Consider the following 18,354-nt stretch of genomic DNA (forward strand, 5'->3'; position numbering starts at 1 on the left):
GCCGCCCGGGCCTGCCTGGCTCTTCCCAGAGACTTTGCACATACACCTCTGCTCCGCACTGCTCAGTGTCAACCTAGAACTTGGCCCTCGGAGGGCCACCTCAGATCACGCCATTGTTAGTGCTCCAGGAGCCCCAACACACACTCTCTCTGTTTTATCACTTTTAGAGAGAGAAAGAGAGACAGAGAGAAACATCAACCGGTTGCTTCCTACACACGCCCTGACTGGAGAGCGAATCTGCAGCCCAGGCATGTGCCCTGACTGGGAATCGAACCCATGACCTTTCAGTTCACAGAACGACGCTCCAACCTACTGAGCCACACCAGTCAGGCAGCCCCTCCCTCTTAACCATCACTGGACCCTTCTAGGAAACCGAGCGTTGGCCTGATCCCGCTCAGAGGATGAGGGCAGCCTTGCTTCCACTGAGCAAACAAGGTTCTAAAAATACCCCCCCCACACACACACACACACAAACACGCACCTCTTGTTTTACCAGGAAGAAAACACATTTCTTCTGCCTTTCAGGCAGTACTTCAAGTTTGCCGAAGAACACCCTAGGGTCGGTTTTTACATCACTCTGCTCTTGGCCAAGTTCATTCTACATCAGCAACACCTGAATCTCACTTCTGAAGTGCTTTCCCCATGATGCTGACCACTCCAAACTCCCCAGGTGGGGTAGTGGGGGGCTGCACCCTACGACGGCTCACCTCTCAGATGAGGGGGCTGCAACCCAGCCAGGGTGGGCAGGAAGCCGGCGAAGGGCAGAGCCGTTAGCCCGTTAGCCTGTTAGCTGGGGCTGAGGCGCGGGTCTCTGAGTTGTGACAGCTCAGAGCTCCCGCACGCCCTGCACTGCAGGCCCCTAAAAGGGGCACCGAGGGAGAAGAAGAACATATGTTATTTTTAAACAGTTACATTGAGATATAATTCACACACCGCAATTCTCCCATGTGAAGTGTGGACGTCAAGGGCCTTGACTGTATTCACAGAGTGGAGCCTCCCTCCACACAATCAGTTCTAGAACCTTCTCATTACACCGAAAAGGGACCCCACCCCTTCCCTGCAATTCCCCAAAGTTCCTCCTCCCACTCCCCGAGCAACCACCACCCATCTCCTGTCTGTCTCTGTGAGTTTGCTGGTGCCAGGCTTTCAGATAGACGGAATCCTGCGAGACACGTCTTCTGTAGCGGCCTCTCCCGTCTGCAGGACGCTGGTCAGGCCGTCCTCGCTGTAGCCTGTGTCAGGAGCTCACCGCTCCGTGCGCCGAATAAGGTTCTGTCATGTATGTGAATGCGTCCCTTTTGTCCATCCAGTCATTAGTTAGTGGGCATTCAATATCCCACTTCTGGGCTATTTTGAATACTGCTGCTCACCGTTCCTGGACGAGATTTTGTGGGGATGCACGTGTTCGGTCTCCGGGGTAGTAAGTACCTGGGAGTGGAAGTGTCGGCTCACACGGTCGGTCTGTGTCGAACCATTTGGGGAGCTGCCAGGCTGTCTAGCACAATGGCTGCCCCGCTTCCCATCCCCCCCCAGCAGGGTGTGAGGCTCCAGGGCCCCCACAGCCTCCTTCCTCAGCACGTGTGTTGTCAGCCGTCATTCCTATTCTAGCATCTCAGTGCGGGTGCGAAGTTGTACCTCATCGTGGTTTCGAGTTACATTTCTTTAACAGCTGAGCGTCTTTTCACGTGCTTATTGGCCATGTGTATATCTCTCCGCAGAAATGTGTGTTCGGACGCTTTATGGAAATAGCTGGTGCAGTGCGGTGACGCCATCTGGGCCCGAGCTTCTCTTTGAGGAAACTTTGGATAACTAATTTAATCTCTTGTTACGTGTCGGTCCCGAGTATCTATTTATTCTGGAGTCAGTTCCCGCAGTTTGTCTTTCTAGGAATGTTTCCGTTTCATCCAAGTCATTGAATTTGCTGTCGTCATGGCGATGCTCATAGTATAATCTCCTAGTTGTTTTTTTGTTTTGTTTTTTTGTTTTTTAATTTCTGTAAGGTCAAAAGTAACACGGGGATGAGTTTTAAGTTCCTGCTTCTAAAGCACAAGGTGTTTGAAGTCTTATGCCTCATTGTAACAAAGGAAAGTCCTATGACCATACCTCTTTTAATATAAAAGCAATATTGGTATTATTTACCACCGAGAAAGTGAAGAACCAGAGAGTTCTGTGTCTTTATCCTGTTTGTTCGCTACCCTACCTCCAAGCAAGGGCAGCCCCGTTCGAGAGGAGCAGCGTGACAAAATGGAAATCTCCCCGGAGGGGTTTCCCGCCCCTTCCCCGGACAGCCCCAATCTGTCCCCGACCATGCGAAGGTCCTGCGTGGGGTTACCGGGGTTCATAATAAACCACAAACGGGAGACGGGGGAGCAGGGAGTTACCACGTTTCGCTGTGCACAGAGCTTTCCCATCCTCTCCTAACGGGGGGAGGGGAGTGTGTGTGTGTGTGTGTGTGTGTGTGTGTGCGCGCAAGTGTGTCCCCTGCTGTGGACGGCAGGGCAAGGCCCCCTGTGACTGTGAGCCCCCTTTCGGCCCTGAAACACCCCCAGCAAAAACCGAGCAGCCAAAGTGAAGTCCGTTTCCCCCGGGGTGAACACCGGAGAAGAATATTTTCCACCAAATGGTATCTCAGATCATTTACTTTAACGTGAGTCCTGCTTCTTTCAGCGTCCACAACCGAGGTCCCCAGCATTCAGCTGCGCGCTGCTACGGAAAATGAAACAAAACCCCAGAATTTAACTCTGGTTTTAAAATAAACAGGCGATCTTTCGCAGGCCCAGGAAACAAACAGGCATTCTCACAAACCCGCAGTGGAAATGCCATTTTAATGGCTACGTTAACTGTAATATCTCCCCCGGACCCGTAAAATTAACGACTTGAATTAATGATCAATGAATCACTCAGCTTCAGCTCCGAGCGAAGATGATCATTATTAACTCATGTGTTAAATTCATCCTAATAAAAAATTCCATTTTCCCCTCTTTGTTTTTCCTAGAAAAAATGTTCTTAAAAGCCACCTGCTACGTCGTGGTTAGCATGTTTGGGCCGGACATCATAAAACTGTGAGTATGCCGGCACGTGGACTGATTCTGTTGCTGGGACGTGGGGGGGAGGGTACAACAGGGAGGCGGCCCGCTCTGTCTCCCAGGGGAGGTACTTACGGAGGAGGAACGTGGACTTGCCCTGAGCTTTCTGTCTCCTGTCAACAAGGGAACCAGTCAAACGGGGCTCAAGCCCTTCGTCCCCCTGGGCCAAGGCTCCCTTGACTCACTGTGTGGCTGTCTGGCTCAGTTTTCTCTCCGAGAGCCTTGTCAGGAGGAACTCCACCAACTCCAGTAATGCGACGGGATCCCCTTGGCTGGGCACACAGGCCTTCGACCCTGTCCCTGAGCTCCCCTGAGCCGCCCCAGCCCCTCCCTCCACCCTCCCCACTGGGTGCTCAGGTCACAGCAGCCCTGCCCTTCCCCCCTCGCCGCCTCCGGCTTCCTGACCCTCTTCACCTCCCAGGCCCCCGCACACCCTCTGTGCCCCACACCTGCACCGTTACCATTATCATCGCCTCCTTTCTCTCTTGTATCTTTTCTCTTTTCACTAAGGGGCACTGGACCACATAAATCAATTCCAAGTCTCTCTTAATGCAAAACAAATCATGGCCCGCTCCACCTGTGAAAGGCCCGCGCCCCTCTACAGGATCACCTACCCACCTGGCAAGGCTGTTTACGAAGGCCCGGGAACACTCCAAGGTGCATCCCGGGCTGCTCCAGAGCATGTCCCAGGCACGCTGCTTGTAATGCCCCCTCCCCCACTCCCCGCCCTGACCACCACAACACACACACACAGCACTCTCCCCAGAAGGGTGCTGCCTCGGGATCTTGGCACGGATGACTCCCTGTGCTGGCACAAGCAAACTGTCTACGCCAGACAGACCCTGCTGCCTTGCACCTCGGCTCCGGGTCACTCCTTCTGGAAGCTTCCCTGACCCTCCCCAGGCTAAAGTACTCATAAAAACCCCACCACCGCCGCCACCAGCACACACGCACACTCACCATCCCAGTGCTGCACTTCGCACTTATTACATTTATTTGTAACTGAATTCTCCCTTCGCTTTTCTGAGTCGCCAACCAGATGGAAAGCACCTGAGGGCTAGGTAGGACTGTATTTTATCCTCTTAGAATTCCTAGGTACTTTTGGGAAGAGAGGGAGAGAGGGTAAGGGCTTTGTTTTTCCAGGCTTGGTACAATACTCAAGCATGGAAGGTCTTCAATAAATATTTATATAGTTAATTATTATTAAAAAGCCACAAAGTTATCGCTACAGGTGAGCTATGAGCAGACCGTTCCAAAGAAAATTCCTTAAGCATGTTTTAAAAAAATATCTTTGAACCTGTGCAATGAACCTGTTTACATACCCAGCATGAGCCAGCTGCCTGGGGGGGAAAAGTCAGCTGGGCCAGAGAGGTAGGTGGAACACAGCCACAGGAGAGAGAGGGCAGTAACCCCAGATATCCAAAAGGGAGCACCCAAGATTGGCTACAAAGCATTCTGGGAGTAAAAGGGACGTGGCCTGAGTTCATTGGGAAACCCTGCAATCTCGGTAGCTGGCTGCAGAGCACCAGTGTGAGGGCCAGATGAGCTCAAGGACCGGGGGGGACAGACCGACACTGTACTCGGTTACTGCACACGGGGACTGTCTACGGGACGGTCCCCAAATCATAACTACAAGTGGACATGGGACGTTGAGAAAGAATGGGCCCAGCAAGCCACCAGCAAAGGGTCCCCTCCGAGTCGGTGGTGGGAAGGGGAGGAAGGGGTTTTTTTTAGACAATTCAAAGTCACGAGATGACTAAGTCTCACGAGTCTGGGGTGGGCCGCTTTGAAGAAGACAGAGGCAATCAACGATCCCCCTTTGTGGTCTGTCCACTCTTTTCCAGCACCCATACTAGCGGTTTGCTGGTTGAAATTTCTCCTCTTACCGTGTGCTCTTCTGACAAGGGGTTTTAATCAACACAGATACAGTCCTTGCCCTGACCAGTGGGCTCAGTGGGTCAGGTATCAGCCTACAAAACGGAAGTCACAGGTTCGATGCCTGGTCAGCCCGTGCCGGGTTGCTGGTCTGGTCCCTGGCTGGAGTGCGTGCCAGGGGCAACAGACGGATGTTCCTCTCCATCTCCTTCTCCCACCCTTCCCCTTTCTAAAAATAAATAAATACAATCTGTTAAAAAAATCAGATACAGTTCTGGGCTGAAGTGGGCCCTGGAAGTGACAACCTCATGATTTAGTTTTATCTGAACTTTAGGTTTCCAACACTGTTTCCTCACCCAAAAGCATCATTCCTGCTTCATGATTTCCCACCAGTCAGTTCTCAGTGATTCATGGACTAATTATTCAGCAGTTACATTTCATACCCTCAGGCAAGCCACAGGTGTTGTTAGGAAGTGGGGCACATGGGGTTAGGATTATCCGCCCCCCCCCCGCCCTGCAAGAAGCTGGGCCATGCAGGGAGGACCACCTGGAGGAGCATCCAATCCAAGCCAGGGACCACACACTGGGCCCTCCTGTACCTGGGTTGGACCTCCACTGTGCCCCAGGTTGCCATGGCAAACCCCATCCATCTTCGGTTCGTCTTACCGCACTTCCTGGAATCTGTTTACGCTTCCGCTAAATCACAGAAACTTGTGTTCTGAACCCGGGAGCTCTCGGAGATCAGGAGAAGCCTCAGCACTAACACTTTTAGAAGAAAAATGCAAAATGGGCCGTGGCTAGCGTAGCGCAGTGGATTGAGCATGGGCTGCGAACCAAGGTGCCTCAGGTTCAATTCCCAGTCAGGGTACATGCCTGGGTTGCAGGCCATGACCCCCAGTAACCGCACATTGATGTTTCTCTCTCTCTCTTTCTCCTCCCTTCCCTCTCTAAAAATAAATAATTAAAATCTTTTAAAAAATGGGATTTCTAACAATTACGATACACTGGAAAGGTAATTAATGATGTTTTAGACAGCAAAAATGCAAAGCAATACAACCGTGCCATTCACATAATGACAGGATTTATAGGAATGCTTAAGTCCATGGTACACGCTAGGGATGGGGGTCCGGAAAGCGGATAAAAGTGGAACGTTGCAAGAGGAAAAAACTTCTGTCATTGGTGCGAGTGTATCTCTGCGACTGTGATTTATACTGATATATGAGGGCCTCCTTTGAAAGTGAGGTCAAAGGTCTCAATTGCCCCGGCTGGGGGCCCGGCTGACTGGAGCATCATCCCACACGCCGAAAGGTTGCGGGTCAGGGCAACCTGCCTATGTTGCGAGTTCTATCCCTGGTCGGGGCACGTACGGGAGGCAACCAATTGATGTTTCCCTCTCTCTCTTTTCCTCTCTCTCTAAAATCAATAAACATATCTTCTGGTGAGGATTTGAAAACAAAAATAAAATGAAAAGGCCTGAATTTGTTCATTTTCACGTATGGAAGGCTGTCACTCTGTCTCTGCTAACTTAACCCTGACCTTGATCCCCTTCTTTTGGTTTATGATGATGGTCTCATCAATGACTTCATTCTACTGCAGTCCTAATTAAAGGTGCTAATTAGCTCTGCCAAACACGTTGAAGTCTGCCCCTCTGCATGTGCCTCACTCCCGAGCACCTCTGTCCTTGTAAAGGCAGCAGGAGGAAGCACAGCTCTTATTAAACCACGACCGTTTGGGTCCTACTTGCCGCTCTGGGACAAAGAAAACAACAGTGGGTGGGAATGGTAATTATGTGTCTGGAGATTTTGTGAGGATTTCACACAACGGTGTGTGGCTTAGGCTTCCTTGTCCCAAGCCTTGCCGGGAGCACAACGGGCTGCATTGCATCTCGTACATTCTCCAACAGTCTTTCCTGGGCCGAGGAGGCTTTGCATCTTCAATCCTGCCCAAGGAAGTACTTCTCACTTTTACTCTCTGACTGTGAAGCCCCAGTCTTAGAGGACCCTGGGCAGGACACCAGGCGCCCAGCCCCTCTCCCTTCCTCTGCTCAGAGAATGCCAGCCTCACTCTCTGACCGCAGGGCCCCGTCTCCACTCCCACGTTCAAGTGCACTTGCCTGACAGTGTGCTCTGTTCGGGGAGGGAGGGAAGAGAGGCAGGTTTGGGCACCGTCGTTGAGTTGGCTCTGGTGGTCCTGGACCGCCACAGACTGAATATTGACTGTGGACATAAACAAAGAAGAATAAATAACCAAATAAGAAGGCAAGGTTAAACGGAACGCATTTATTTATCACCTCCCAAGTCCACTAAATGCTAGAGCCCCATAGACGGAAGTCTTCAGATTAAACAAATGGGCTCTTCCGTGGAGGACCGGTGTGTGAAAACAGCCACCCCCTCCCGGTCAGGGGACCCTTGGTGGACACCAGTTTGGTGATGGGCCTTCCATCTGCCACACGCGGCCTGTCCCACAGCTTGGAAGCTGTGGCCTCTTTGTGCCTGAAGTCCCTCCCTCTCCACCATCCCAGGGCCAAGCAGATGTCCCTGGGGACAAAACTCTCCCTTCCCCCTCACCTCGGGCGCTCACAAAGGGCGGAGAGCCGTCTTGGCCGGTCCCACTGTTAGTCTCGCTCTGCTGGGGTGAAAGTGGGGAGCCCGCGGGCCCAGCCTATGTTCTCGCACAGCAGTGACCATCAAAATATCTGAAGGTCTCCGAGGTGGCCCCTCTTTCTCTGGTGGCCTTCGATAAGATACATTTTTCATCAACATGAGGCAGTTCTTTCTGCAGAAAGTTTCATGATAGAAATTCTCACGGTCCCCCCTTCTCCCCGGCACTTTCCGGTTGGCGGTTCAAAGTCAGACTGTCAAAGATCTTAAATGACATGCTGACGTCCAGAAATCATTAAAACGGCTCCTTACCCACTAAAGTGGAACCGGGGTGCCATTGCCTTTTTGTTGCCATCTCGGTGTTCTCTTACCTTTCTAAAGCTCGTTCGGTCTTCTGCACGCCCAGGAAGTAAACAGGGGTGGGGGTGGAGTCGGGGGCGGGGCTCCTGTGACTGACAGCTGGGCCCGAGTCCCTGGGAGCCGGCTGGCCTGTCGTTCTCAAGGGTCGCCCCGTGTATGGGCTGTGACTGCCGTCACTCAAATAAACAAACAAAACATAACAACAGAAAACACATGGCCTTGCTTGTGAGAAGGAGGAGGAGGAGGAGAAGGGTCAGGGAGAGAAGAAAATGGTAGTCACGGCAAGAGTTGTAGACGTGGTCATTGTAATAGTGGTGGGGGGGGTGGGGGGATTTATTATAAGGGAACCCATGCCTATCGTGGAACTCACAGGCAGGGAGGAGACCTCCAGGCCTCAAACAGGGACGAGGAGCAGGACCGGGAAGCCACAGGGACACGGGGCCCCTGCTCCCCAGGCTTCCCTGCTGCACACACTGGGCTCTGCCTCCAGAAGCCATCCTACAGGCTGGCTCAGTGCTCCGGTGCTCAGTCCACATGGCCGGGGCGTGACGTCACAGTCTCCGGCCACCGTGCTCCTCCAGTGATCCTGGAAAGAGCCCAGAATGAAGTCACACTTAATCACACCAGCTGCAGGTTTCCAAGACAGAGAATCTGATTGAGCAGGAGTCCGATCAGGTCCAGTCGACTGGCGGGGAAGTTAGGAAGCATAAACACAGTGGCCAGTCACCCGCCCCTGTGGGTGAGGGGGACCGTTACCTGATCATAGGAGCTGGAGAAAAGCCCCTCAAGTATCTTCTAGAATCTGTAACTGTCCTTCCAACTACTCTTTGTTTGTATTGTTTGGGTGTGGTTTGAGTTGGGTTTGAATGAATAATGTACTTGGAAAATGATGACAAGTCCACACTCTCCTGCTCATTCATCTGAGGCGGCACATGATACCCACTCTTCTTGGTAAGAAGAGGTGTCAGCCAGAAAATGGGCATGGAAGGTTTCTTTCAGCCCCTGCAAACCTCAGCATAAGCCAGAATATTTGAAGAATACGATTCTTACACTGTCCCCAGGGGAAAAGACCAACTCACTTACATTTTCTTCCATAAGGTAAAGAAACACTTACTTGAGAGGGAAGAGATGGTTTGGATTACGCGTAAGAAAATAATGTTAAGAGTGTAAGGCTGAATCATAAATGATTTCCTGCTATAAGGCCCAGTAAACTTTAAAATCTCGTTCCCATGAAATTACACGCCTGTCCATTTTCCGTTCACGGTTCTATTTGTGGTTTCTGCTGAAAAGAATCCCTGCTCCTGTGGGAAGCTGACATGGTTCCGGCCCCCAGGATCTTAGTCTAAATGTAGGTGGGGACCAAGGTGGCAGGAAATCGTTAGAATCCAGCATCCCCCAGAACTGACCTCAGAGACTATGGAGCAATGAGGGAGGGGTATTAGAACCCATTCTTGGATGTACCCACCTTGGAAATAGCTTCTATTTGCCTAACGCCCCAGAGATCCTAACAGCTTTCGTTTTTGTCCTGTTTCCCTCCAGCTGGATGCTGACATGAATGCTGATGTGGTGTGTCACGCCCTGAAGTTCTGTCACCAGGAGCCTGGACAGGACTTGTGTCACCTCTACCCGCTGCCCCAGGTGAGTCGGTTTTCACACGGGAAAGTCAGATTCTGGCGACACGCAAGCTCTTTGGAAGCGCTGTGAGGGGGCGCCCTGCCTCACCCAGCTCTGGCCTCTGGCCCACCGTTGCTGCCTCCTTCCTGCCGGGCCACACACCTGGCGTGCAGATCACATCCCGGGCGCACACAGTCTCTGTGACGGTGCCCCTGGTGCATTCATTGTGCAGGTGAGGACACCGAGACGAGGAGAAGTCACGGGGTGTGCCCGGGTTGCCCAGCGAGGAAGTGGGGACGGAAGGACTCAGCCACAGCTCTGTCCGTCTTTAAGCCCAAGTTCTTACCATGTTCCCCGTGTCTCGTGTCTTGCTGATACTCCCGGGCTCTTGTTACTTTGCATCAAACTGCTGCTGTGCAACCAGCTAATTCCTCACCAGCAGGACCCCGCACCTTTTGTGACCTGCCCTCCATGCCTTTCAGATCCTGGTAACATGGAAGTGGTGGGAAGCGAGCCGTGGGCCCTGTGACACTCGTGCCATGAGCGGAGGGGTGAACGGGGACCCTCATCACCAAGGGAGCTACAGGGCAGACCAGCAGTGACAGCCACAGGGGTCAGGCCCCAGGGGGGACAGACGTGACAGATGAGACCCGCATTAAAAGGGGCCACAGTGACCCACCTATTCATTATCTACAGATCAGTCAGAAACCTCAGGCCCACTTCCTGCCCATCCTTTAACTGTGTCTCCATATCCTCATCTACCAGGAGTTCAACAAACAACACACTCGTCCCTGACTAAACGAATCGAGAAGCAATCTGCGGTGTTCAGCTGACGCCCAGGAGGGAGGGAAAGGAGAAGGGAGAGGAAGAGAAAGGAGGATAAGGGGAGGAAAATAGCTGGAGAAACTGCAGGCTGAATTGTAAACACCACCCAAAGGGTTTTGCCCCTTCTGTGAAGGTGTGAACTCCCAAACCACGTAACCTGGTTGTTTTATGCCTCGAGCACACGCTGCTCCATTAGATTTCCCTGGAGCCCAGCGCAGTTTCACTGCACTAAGGTAATTGCTCGATAAAAATCTGTTGCAAGAACAGTGTGGCACACAAAACGATGGCCCCCCAAAGAGGTGCACGTGCGAATCCCCAGCACCTGCGAACATTATTACCTTCCGTGGCAAAGGGACCCTGTTCCCACCTGATTTTAGGCTTATTTCAGACTTCCGAACTACAGGACTGAAAGAATAATGCACATTGTGTTAAGCCACCACATTTGGGCTAATTTGTCACAGCAACAATATAAGACTAATACAGCTTGATTAAGTGTGGTAACGTTTAGCGGGACTGATCTAGCAACCTGAATGCAAGTAGAATAATTTTAAAAATTAGAATACCATGTCACCAAAAAATTGACCTAAGTCCGCCCAACTCCTGAACCACACCTACCGTCTGCCTAACCCAATCATGTGCCAGAAATGATGGGCTTTGAAGAGGAGGACCACAGCCTGTAAAGATAGTCACCCACAGAGTCTAGCCCCGGAGAACATGTGTGTGCGCCCAGGCCCTAGGGAAAAAAGTCAAAATGAAATGAAACACTCGGTTGTGACACCTTGTACACATTCCTTGAACAGCACCGGGTCTTGGGTCTCTCACCTGTAAAGAACAGTTGCTCCTTCCTGTCTAACTTGGTGTAAAGTACAACGCTTATGAAATGCCCGGAATAGGACAGTTTCTTAAAGATGGTGAAGTGCTCTGTAGTGATGATGGTGGTGACAACGGTGGCAAAATGAATGAATAGTGATGCCAGGAAAGGGAGGGGGTTGGGACTAGCACCGTTTAAAATAAGGTTATTTTTAAAGGTGTTGCCTGGAGAAAAAGGGCAGGGGTCGTGTGGCCCATTGTGCTGATGATACAATAGCTGTACAATACAGAACTCACCTAGGACAGGGATCTGCAGCTGGTGCGGAACCCCACATGGGTGCACAAAAAGAATCTTTAAAGCATGCGATGCCTGGCCATTTAGTCAGGGGCACTGACCTCTTTTCCCTTAGATGCTCCAATTGAGAAATGACAACAGCCGACACAATAGCCTCCCGGTGTGAATGCCCTGTCTTGAACCATAAATATGTAGGTCGTACAGTAGAGCTGCAACTTACTGGTCACATCGCATAATAACGTTGCGTCTGATTGGTTAATTCACGGTACCAGAAATCCTTATACACAAGCATAGGCACCTGTGACTATTTTAAGTCACTTTGCAGCAAAAAGGATAATGAAATACTATTATTTTTTGTAAATCAATCAAAATTATACCTATTTTTTCCCAGATCATCAAAAGATATGTTTTTGGTGTGCCGCAGAAGTTTAGTATCTAGTGTATGTGTGCCATGAGATGAAAAAGGTTGAAAATCGCTGGCCTGAGCAAAGGAAGAAAATGTAGCTAATGGAGACATTTGGTGGGGAAAACAAAACCCAGAATACATTTAAAAGTAGTAGCTTCTCTCTTTTGCTTTTATCTTCTGTCCCTGGAGGAAGCAAGTGGCATGCGCGGACTTCACTGTTTCCACGTGCCCTACAGTCATGAATGCCCAAGTGAGAAACGTCAGGACATGAAAATCATATAAGGCTTCAGCAGAGCTTATTGTGTCCTGTGTGTTGGGAAAGAGCCACAGCAGTGTACGGTGGAACCGGACATGGTAACAGACCAGCCAGGTCCGCCCGAAGGCCAGACGTGCCACTGCTTCATAAGAGCCCACAGGCAGGGAGGCCTTGCCATGCTACCTAATAGAAATTGCTCTGAGCCCTGGCTGGCATAGCTCAGTGGATTGAGCACGGGCTGCGAACCAAAGCATCGCAGGTTCGATTCCCAGTCAGGGCACATGCCTGGGTTGCAGGCCATGACCCCCAGCAACCGCACATTGATGTTTCTCTCTCTCGCTCTATCTCCCTCCCTTCCCTCTCTAAAGATAAATAAATAAAATCTTTAAAAAAAAAAAGAAAGAAATTGCGCAAAGCCCTCTCCGGTCCCTTTCCCCTGTCTCTTCTAGGCTGGGGTTAGGAGTGCACGTACTGCCGTGAGTGAACAGTCAGCACCTTGGGCATAGCTTCTTTCAGGCCTTCTCCACCAGCCAATCAACTTGCACGCCATTACATTTGGGAGTGAGGAACGTCTTCTCCTTAGAAACTCCCAGAAAAGAGCCAGAGTAATTCGGTGGTCTCGCCCCTCCCCCAGGCCCCTGAACACGAGCCTCACCTTTGGCCAGAAAATACACACGCCTGACATCATCCTGTCACGTCCCAGGAGCTCTCGTCTTTGTGGGGTCCTGGTGCCGCTGTCGCACGTGTGACCTGAGCAAAAGGGACCTTCTGCCGTTCTCAGATCCCCCGCTACTACAATGCTCAGCCCAGGAGGCAGTCCCTAAAAATTGTGCACTACAGACATGCACGGCTAAAAAATACGATTTTTCTGTACTTCCTTCCCTCCTAAGTGTAGCAAAATGCAATTCTCGAACCTCCCAGAGCCTGGGAAGGCCCAGTGAGCGAAGGCGTCCTACCAACTCACCGACACTCCCAGACGTCAAGGACGTTATCCGGAGCTCTGGAGTCGCCCCCGGACACGGTGGCCCTTACACGCCGGCCTGTCTCACTCCACCCAGTCCGGTGTGCTTGGGCTGCAGCATTCAAACAGTGGCGAGGCGGCTTTCTAAATAGCAGTCCTACCCCCAAGTGGCTCAAAATCTTAAATACACCGATGTGTGTGACTGCTCTCTCCTCTGCCTAGGTCACGGGTTTCCCCACACTTTTTTAACTTGAAGCAACATGGTTTCCCTTCCTAGTGCCCCTGGCCGCACCTCCCAGAGCAAGGTCAAAGGCGTGGGCTTTTGCGTCAAGCAGGGCTGAACTGAATCTGGGCCGTGCCGCTTACTGGCTCGGTCCCTTTGGGCGAGTTATTTATCTTGTCTGAGCCTCAGTTTGCCTCATCTATAAAATAGGGGTAATAGTAACTACCACATAACACTTCCCACACCATATTCTCATTACCGTGTTCTGTATATATTCTCTCTCAGGTTGTAAAGCCCTTGATGAGAAGGGTTATGTTTCATTCACAATTGCATCCCTAATACAGAATGCGTGGCACAATGCAGATGCTCAATGAGCAGCTGAGGAATGCACGAATGCAATGAATGATTGTACAGAGAAGTGACCGACTGGGTGAATACTTCTCCTTTCATTACCAGTCATGGGCTCGTAACTACGCTTGTACCTGGGTTACGTGGATTTCTGCACAGGGCACAGGTTCTTGGCACACACAGTGGTTCTCTCCCTTGACTGTGTGACCCTTTGCATGAATCTTTCCACACTCCATGCGAGTTACTCTCGCGCTGCTGCTGAGCCTCGGTGTAACCGTCTGAGTCACATTTTGTTGCCTGTGTTACAGTGTCAGGCTTACCTCATTGTTGGAAAACAGCGTGGCAATGGTGGGAAAGGCGCTGGAATCGAGAGACGTGGGCACCACCAGCTCTGCTTGCAGAGTGGCCCTGGTTAGGTTATATAACTCTGAGCCTCGGTTTTCTCATCTGTAAAATGGGAGACATAACACTTTTCTCTTGGGATGGTTTTTAGGACCATTGAAAAGTAGCATATCTTTATGTAGACTGTGTTAACTATTTTAATTTTCCCACCTGTCTGTTGGTGACATAACAACCCAAACTAAAAGCACTGATTGTCGTTTACTCTAGCGTTGTGCTTACTGTACGCATGGCACTATTCTAAGTACTGTCTTGTTCAATCTTCACACACACAAAAAGTGTCATCGTCATACCTATTTTGCAGATGAGCAAACTGAGGCTCTGGGTGCTTAAGTAGCATACCCAACGTCTCGTAACTAGGAAATGGCAAAGCCGGGATTCCAACCACAAACACTCTGGAGTCCAAATCCACTTTAAATTAGGAAAGGACATGGAGACCACCATCTAGTGGCCAACACATTTAAACAGCTTCCACTGAAGACGGAAGTCTTACTCACATGCAAAGTACTAGGTTTGGCAACTCGCTTCCTGTTGCAGGGGCTCCCATTGGGCTGACGGGTGGCAGAGGGCAGACCCAGCAGGGCACCCCCTTTGCCCACGAAACCTGTGCCAATGCGTGTGTGGCCCTGTCCTTCCCTCACCCATCCATGTCAGAGCCCCGGGCCAGGCGCCGTCACTGCACTGGAGAGTGAGAGCAATTGTCACCAAGCCAATGACCCGTCTGAAGACTTTGGGCTGGCTCTGGTGTGGGCTGGCCCTTAAATCATTCTAGACAAAAGTATTAGACAGGGTCTGGCACGAATAGTGCCCCCTTTTTATTACAAAATCTTGTATCCCAAAATCATCAGCCTGTAATTCTACAACATAGTATCATCACCCTCAAGCACACCGTATGACATTTTCAGCGACGTGTTCGAATGAAAACTGCACACTATGACACCCATACGATGACCCTACCCGCCCCACTCGAGCAGGCGCTGCTTCTGCCGGACCCTGTCTTCCACGGGCCGCCGTGGATGGATGCCTCTGCGTTCTCTGGCGATCCAGCAAAGGGTCGACCTTTCCTCCGTCAGACTGCCAGGGCCCGGTGCCCTGTCGTCCTTGGAATTCCCCAAGTTCTCAGATAGAGAAATCCAGTGGACATACCCACGGCTCTTCGAGCTACAAGCCCGCAGGCTGAGAGCTGTATCTCTATGACTCTCCATGACCACTTCCGGGGCAACCTGTGCACACGTGTTAAACAGACCCTGAAGGGGGCCTGCAGCTGGGAGAAGGACACGCGACCACCCAAGGGAGAGAGGAATGAGAGGCCGAGGAGACACGACCAGAGCAGATTTCGGGATGGAGCGAGCGTTCCCAGCACCAAGCCCCTCACGGCTGAGGGAGGGGGAGCTGCTGGCGTCGTTAACACCCCTTCAGCTTCCAACCAGAAGCGTTTCTGCCCAGCTCACAGTCCCCCTCAACCCCAGACTTTCTCCTCATCCATCGACTACAGGTGCGCCCTCCAGCAGGGGCGTCCGACCGGCAGCCCGCGGGCTGCATGCGCCCCAGGATGGCTGGGAGTGTGGCCCAACACAAAATCGTCAATTTGCTTAAAACGTGATGAGGGTTATTGGTGATTACGTGTCACAATGTATTTCATGCGTGGCCCAAGACAACTCTTCTTCTTCCAGTGTGGTGCAGAGACCCCAGAAGGCTGGTCACCCCTGTGAGTTTAAAGGTTTCATTTTAAAGAAGATGAAAGCGTGGCCCCCCTCCTTTAGAGATGGATGGCTTAGACCCTGGGTCGCCAGCCGAGAACGGTCACCAAGGAATGATAATTATCATCATTTCCACTCGCTGGCCTTTCGCCCCCTTTCCCGCCATTAAGACAAGCCAACTAATGAGTTTTCCCAAATGTCTCTGAGTCCTTACTTCTTTTTTCTTCTGGGGAATAAAGGTCGGCCCTCTGTCTAGATCTGTTGTTTCTGTTGGTATCAGCATGCCTGAGCCGGGGGAGGAGGCAGCTCTCTGGTCAGGCAGGTCCGGAGGAAGCTGCCCTCCGTGTTTCCGCCAGGGCCGCAGGGGCCTCAGTCGGACCCTGCACGAAGGACACTAGGCGCGGCCCCTGGCACTTGACTGATGCTGCCTGTCTCCCTCCCTCACTAACCACGGACCCCCCAGAGAACTGAGCTGCATTAAAATCAGATTGGTTCTCTCGCGGGGAGCCAAGGGCCCTCTCCTAGGGAGAGGTTGCCACGGCCCCTCTCCACGCTTCACCCCACTACTGTTTGCTGTACGGGCTCCTGGTCCGTCTCCTTGCCTGGCCTGGCGGAAACTCAGGGGGGCGGGAGCAGATGTGTGTGCACCCCCAAATCGCCAGGGTTCTCGCTGCATCCCTGCACTGGGAACACATCGTTTTCTACTTCAGTAAAACCAGGGCAACATGTATTGTGTTTGGTTTTTGGTTTTGGGTTTTTTTCTTTAAAGCATTGATTGCTGAATGTGTACCTATTCTTGAAAATTTAGAAAATACAGAAAAGACCCAAAAGGAAAATTATTGCCCACAATTATTGTAGCATATTTCTGTACAGGATTTCTTCTGGGTCTATAAAATTGGGTAGCCCATTGCCCTTGCTTGATGTAATGTCATAAATGTTTTCTCTCACGTTTTATTTCCATATTTACTGAGCACCTGCTATGTAGCAGGGACTGTGTGAGGCCCCATAGATTTTGATCCCAGCTGTCGAATGCACGGGGGTACCCCCAGGCAGAGAAGTGGGGGCCCCACTGTCCAGTGTCAATATTGTCCAGAATGAGAATGACCTTTAGGCTGACAAGGACAGCCAGAAAGAACTCCAAAACAGCAGCGTGCCCCTGGAGCTAATGTCATTGTGGTCCTGCCAGAGATGTTGTTTTATACAATAGGAAAATTTCCGGGACACGTTGGAATTCCCAGAAAAAGCCAGAGCTGCCTCCAGTAGGGTTGGTCTTTCGACGGGGCTGTTCCCTAAGCAGTCTTTCTGTTTAACACGTCTTTCTGAAAGGCGAGGACTATCACGCACTGGCCTGGTCCTGCTGCCAGCCAATCGGAATGCATGCTGGGCGTGGTCTGCAGGCGCCCACAGGCTGTACCATGACCTTGGTGACTGATCCCAAAGAGGTCTGGGGAGTCCCAGGAGAGGCTGGGTGGCCTGGGCTGTGACGGGGACCCTCAAGTCCTCAGGAACACGACTGTTCACCCCCTGACACACAGCAGAGTTCTGGTGCTTTAAGAAACATACACAGGAGGGATCCTGGCAACCAGGCCCACCTGCAAAGCGGCTTCTTTCTCCACGTCGCTAACACGCGAGCGTAGGTGCCAGGGGCTGCTGCCTCTGCCCTGAGAGCCATGGTGTGCCGTCCTCTGAACCTGAGCCGCGGGTGTGTGAGTTGGAGGAGACAGCAGGAGAGGGTTTTAGAGTCAGCCGCCGTGTGCTCAGAGGGTGGGCAGCAGCTGGCTCTGCCGCCCTCCTTCCTAGGGTACAGGGAAAGTGTACCCCAACCCTGAGCCATCCCTCCTCCGCTCCTGTTCATGCAGCAAGGCTGAGGTCTGCAGACAAGCAGGCTCCAGGGTCGGGGGAGGCCTCTCCTGGGTAAAGAACCACATGGGAGTCAAGTGGGGCCTTGGGTCCCGAACACCCATCAGCAGCAAGGGCCAGCCTCTCCCAAGAGGCCCCTCCTGCTGAGCGGCCAGCTCCGAAGTCCCATTCCAGAATCCAATTTCTTTTTCCTGCTTCAAGGCAGCGACAACGTTCTCAGTTACCTGGAGTCGGAACTGTGATGCTGTCCCAGAACCCCAGCTTCCCTGCTGACTGGGGTGAAGTTTTCCAGTCGCTGCAGGAGTACAGACTAGTCGTTACAAAGTGCTCACAGGGGTGGCAAAGCACAGCCCAGGCATGTAGTCAGTAATGTTGCAATAACAGCGCACAGTACCTAGTGTGCGCTGGAAACATTGGGGAGACACTTTGTAAGTCGTGTGACTGTCTAACCGCTACGCTGTGCACCCGAAACCAACACAAAATAATATCCAGTGTCGACTGTAATTGAAGAAGACACTTTAAAAAGACACGCCCATGACTGAGCAGGGGATGGTGGGGGGCAGGCCTGGGGCCAGGGGCTTCACTCGAACGACGGCCTGTAACCCTCACAGCCCCTTATAAGGGGGGTCGCTGTAACCCCCACCTTGCACAGGACACAAGCAGGGCTTTTTATCCTCCTAAGGAGCAGAGTCAAACCAATGGAAGGACACACAGCTCGTAAGGAGCAGAGCTGGGG

General features: G+C 51.8%; 1 protein-coding gene across 1 annotated transcript in view; it reads left to right on the plus strand.

The window, feature by feature from the left end:
* AOAH (acyloxyacyl hydrolase) overlaps positions 1-18,354 on the plus strand; it is a 126,413-nt gene that overhangs the window by 24,269 nt on the left and 83,790 nt on the right. The window contains exons 3-4 of the mRNA XM_036010406.1: positions 2,996-3,062; positions 9,460-9,559. Coding sequence (XP_035866299.1) covers positions 2,996-3,062; positions 9,460-9,559 — 167 coding nt within the window. The remainder of the gene's footprint in view (positions 1-2,995; positions 3,063-9,459; positions 9,560-18,354) is intronic.

The sequence above is a fragment of the Phyllostomus discolor genome, chromosome 10 (genome assembly GCF_004126475.2).
Source record: "Phyllostomus discolor isolate MPI-MPIP mPhyDis1 chromosome 10, mPhyDis1.pri.v3, whole genome shotgun sequence".
NCBI classification, from domain to species: Eukaryota; Metazoa; Chordata; class Mammalia; order Chiroptera; family Phyllostomidae; genus Phyllostomus; species Phyllostomus discolor.